A 4259-nucleotide genomic window follows, 5' to 3' on the forward strand; every position below is an offset into this window, starting at 1 on the left:
AGTGCCTACCTGTCTAACTGTTCTAGTCATCAGACTTGTCTTTCTGTTTATAACATTGTTTTTATTACCTGGAATAAACTTCTTTCATATATTAACTTTTCTCATACATGTATACTTAACTTATAAATTGAATCCTAACTGCTACAATGAACCTGAAACATAACTCTAACTTCGCTATCTCTGTTTTCCTAATACCTTCTATATATTTCACATTTTTTGTATATAGGTTCCACTTTGTGGAATATATGCAGGGTTGTTCCTTATTATAAGGCGGTCTCTCTCTCTCTCTCTCTCTCTCTCACTTTCTCTCTTTCTCTCTCTTTTTTACTGTTCCTGAGTCTTCAGTTGGATGCCATCAGATGACTGAGGTCTTCCTTGATTATTTAAAATTGAACACTCCAATGTAATGTTAACTCTTCTTTTCAATTATTTTTCCACAGCTTCATAGTATTTTAATATTTTTGGTCACCATATGATTACAATATGTAAGGGCAAATGATATATATTTTTTTTCTTTTTTGATTGCTGCTTTATTCCAAGGGCACAATGCATAGACAGATATTCATAAACATTGCTTGAATTTGTGGCCCTTAAGCCTCTCTAAATTTCTGTTTTTGTATATAGTAAATTTTTGTAGGAGATATCGAAGATGTTCACACACCAGTTGGCTTAAAATGACACAATTATATGTAATGGAGACTACTAGAATTCTGAACTCAAGATTTAGACAGTGTTGGTTACTTCTGAGGTTGTAAGAAAGAGAATATTTTCCATGCCTCTTTCCTAGCTTCTGGTGATAATGAACAATCCTTGAAATTCCTTGGTATGTAAATATATCACTGCAGTCTCTGCCTCTATTGACATCCATTTTCCTTGTGTCTATTTCCTCACATGGAAGTTTTATACAGATGCCAGTCCTATAGGATTAGTGTTTGGCCTACTGTAGTATGATCTCATCTTTGTTAATATTTTTTAAGATTTATTTATTTATTTGAAAGAGAGAGCATGTGGTGGACAATAGCAGAGGAAGAGCCAGAGAAAAACTCAAGCTGACTCTGGGCTTGGGGATTGATCTCACAACCCTGAGATCATAACCTGAACTGAAACCAAGAGTTGGATGCTTAACCTACTGTGCCACCCAAGTGTCCTTAGCTAATTGTTTTCAAATAAGTTTACATTCTGAGATGTTGGGGGTTAAGTCTCAACATATCTCTTTTGGAGAAACACAAGTCATCTATCACATTGGGCTATACAAAAATGGGACAAAGAATTTATATTTATATAATTAAAGTATTTTCTCAGAGCATGAATTTACTGCACAAAATATTTATGAAATTTTCAGATCAAACACTCTAAACTATAAAATAATTGACAAATAAAAACGTATTGTTAACACTGACAGAAAAAAATCACCCACTACCATAAAAGCAAAGGTTCATATTGTGCTCTTTATCTCTCTTATTTTGTTTGCCACATGCTGAATTAAGCTTAGTTTCTCTATCAAATAATATGTAAAGGATATCTAATGTTTCAAGGCACTGTCTAAATGCTTTGGGGAATTTTCCTTTTTGAAAACACACTATCAATTATGAAAATGTATATTATTATCTTAATTTGTGAAGGATGTTTAGAAACTGAATTTAGGAAAAGTTCCACACTTGTATAAACTATACAGTACCAAGAGAACATATTTTGTTCTGTAATTATACTTCTTGTTCTTTGAGATTCCTAATACTGGTGATGTCAGCTTAATCGCTGACCTATAGAATTTACCACAATCACATGCTTTGTAAGGCACCAAATACACATTTATCAACTTAATGTGGTAATATCACTTTTACCGTATTAGATAAAGAACACATTCATCATGGAATGGGCTAATCAGACTTTCATCTCTGATTTCATCCTTCTGGGAATCTTCAATCACAGTCCTACTCACATTTTCCTCTTCTTTTTGGTCTTGGGCACCTTCATAGTGGCCTTCATGGGAAACACTTCTATGATTCTCCTCATCAACCTGGACACCCAGCTCCACACTCCCATGTACTTCCTCCTTAGCCAACTGTCCCTCATGGACCTCATGCTCATCTGCACGACTGTACCCAAGATGGCCTTCAACTACTTGTCTGGCAGCAAGTCCATTTCTGTGGCAGGTTGTGCCACACAAATTTTCTTCTATACATCACTACTTGGCTGTGAATGTTTCCTGTTGGCAGTCATGGCTTATGACCGCTATATTGCCATTTGCCACCCTCTAAGATATCCCAGTCTTATGAGTACCAAAATTTGTGGTCTTATGACTGCATCTTCCTGGATCCTGGGCTCTACCGATGGTGTAATTGATGCTGTAGCTACATTTTCCTTCTCCTATTGTGGGTCCCGGGAAATAGCCCACTTCTTCTGTGATTTTCCTTCCCTGCTAATCATCTCATGCAATGACACATCAACATTTGAAGAAGTTCTTTTCTACTGCTGTATAATAATGATTGTTTTCCCTGTAGCAATCATCATTGCTTCCTACACTCGTGTTATTCTGGCTGTCATTCACATGGGGTCTGGAGAGGGTCGCCAAAAAGCTTTTGCCACCTGTTCCTCTCACCTCATGGTGGTGGGAATGTACTATGGAGCAGCTTTATTCATGTACATGAGGCCCACTTCAGATCATTCCCCCATGGTGTCTGTCTTTTATACCATCCTTACTCCCATGCTGAATCCCCTCATCTATAGCCTCCGCAACAAGGAAGTGGCAAGAGCATTCATGAAGGTAGTGGGGAAGGGCAAGTCTGGACAATAAATTGCTTAATTATTTTCATAATTTTCTAAGTTCTCTAGTGTCCTTCTTTTCATTCTGTTTTTTTAATGGCACTTATTATGTATACATTTTGGAAAAGCACATTCCTGGGAAACAATAAAGTCCTTTCATTTTAAGGAAAATTATTTCAAATATTCATTAATTTTTTTTATATTTAATTCAGTTATAACCACATTTGTGGCCATTTCTTGAATAAAGATATTATAGGTTGACTGAAATGTTCAGGAATTTTGTGGCAGGTTACAAACAAGGCTTCTTTTCCCCATGTTGTAAATACAAAACAGTATTCAGTCAATTTCAAGTTACTTTGGATGAAGATTTGGTACGCTGGGCTTTTTACATTTACATAGTATTTATTTATGTTTCATTCTTAATTTTTTATTCTCCCAGACTTGCAGAATAAAACAACATAACACTTCAACCCAGATGAATTTTTTATATCACACCTTTAATTTTGTTTATCACAAAAGTGAAAATTTTATTAAAAGTCTTAGATGTAACCCCTTTTCAAGTTGTTAAGACCCACCTAATCTCCATGCATGGACTCAACAAGGAATAAATTTTGCTATTCAGATCCAAATGAACTGAAAATTTGCCAGTGTCCACGAATTAGGCACTGATATGAATATATTTTATTAGTGATAACAGGATATATTGAAATTCTGTTTTTTTTCTGTTTTCTATGACAAACTTATACTTAAAAGTAAGTATAAAATTTTCATGACTCTATTATATCATAATTCCTTTTATAGAAATAGTGCAATTTCCATCACATTGTCTTTATTGGACTATTGAGGCACAAGCAAATGAAACTGGTAAATGATCACAGCAGAAGGGAATATCTCTTTCTGGCCTTGAGGAGAGAGAGATTGGCAGGCATTGTCACTGTGGTATGGCTTCTCCTCTGTCCCCAGAGAGAGCACAAGTGTAATGACCCAAAAATCATCTAGGTGGTAGTCATGGCCAAAGGTTGTTCCACATAGCCATTAGGTTTCATTTGATGCTACCCAATAAATACCTAGATATTACAATCAATCTGTGCCAAATGTAATCAGTGTCTTTAATATGACAGAGTGACTACACAATCCCAGTGGTATTCATTTCATGTTTTTGGTACATTTGGATTGATTCTAATTAGAGTGAGTTTTATGCTTCCAACATGGGGATTTTCAGGTGCTTTGTTGCCCATAACCCAGAGCAAAACACATAAAACCATCCCTAATCTGAGCACAGTGGTAGTGTTCTTAGAACCTTTTTAAAATGAAATCGATGGATTGTTTTTTGTTTATCTGAGAGGGAAAAATGTTGCTATCCACTTTCATTAATAGTGTGAGGCACAGGCTAAGTTCTTGAGTCAGTTGGTAACACCAGATCAACTAGTGGTGTTATATTCATTCTTCTGTTTTAAGGACTTCTGGTCCATTCCTTGGGAAGAAAATTCTTACAC

At 35.6% G+C, this 4259-nt stretch overlaps 1 protein-coding gene across 1 annotated transcript; it reads left to right on the forward strand.

Moving 5' to 3' along the window:
- Positions 1–1867: 1867 nt before the first annotated feature.
- LOC123938994 (olfactory receptor 2M3-like) lies at positions 1868–2794 on the forward strand. Its single transcript, XM_046000832.1, has one exon. The coding sequence runs from the start codon at positions 1868–1870 to the stop codon at positions 2792–2794; it is 927 nt and encodes a 308-aa protein (XP_045856788.1).
- Positions 2795–4259: the final 1465 nt, after the last annotated feature.

Source organism: Meles meles, chromosome 3, assembly GCF_922984935.1.
Source record: "Meles meles chromosome 3, mMelMel3.1 paternal haplotype, whole genome shotgun sequence".
NCBI lineage: Eukaryota > Metazoa > Chordata > Mammalia > Carnivora > Mustelidae > Meles > Meles meles.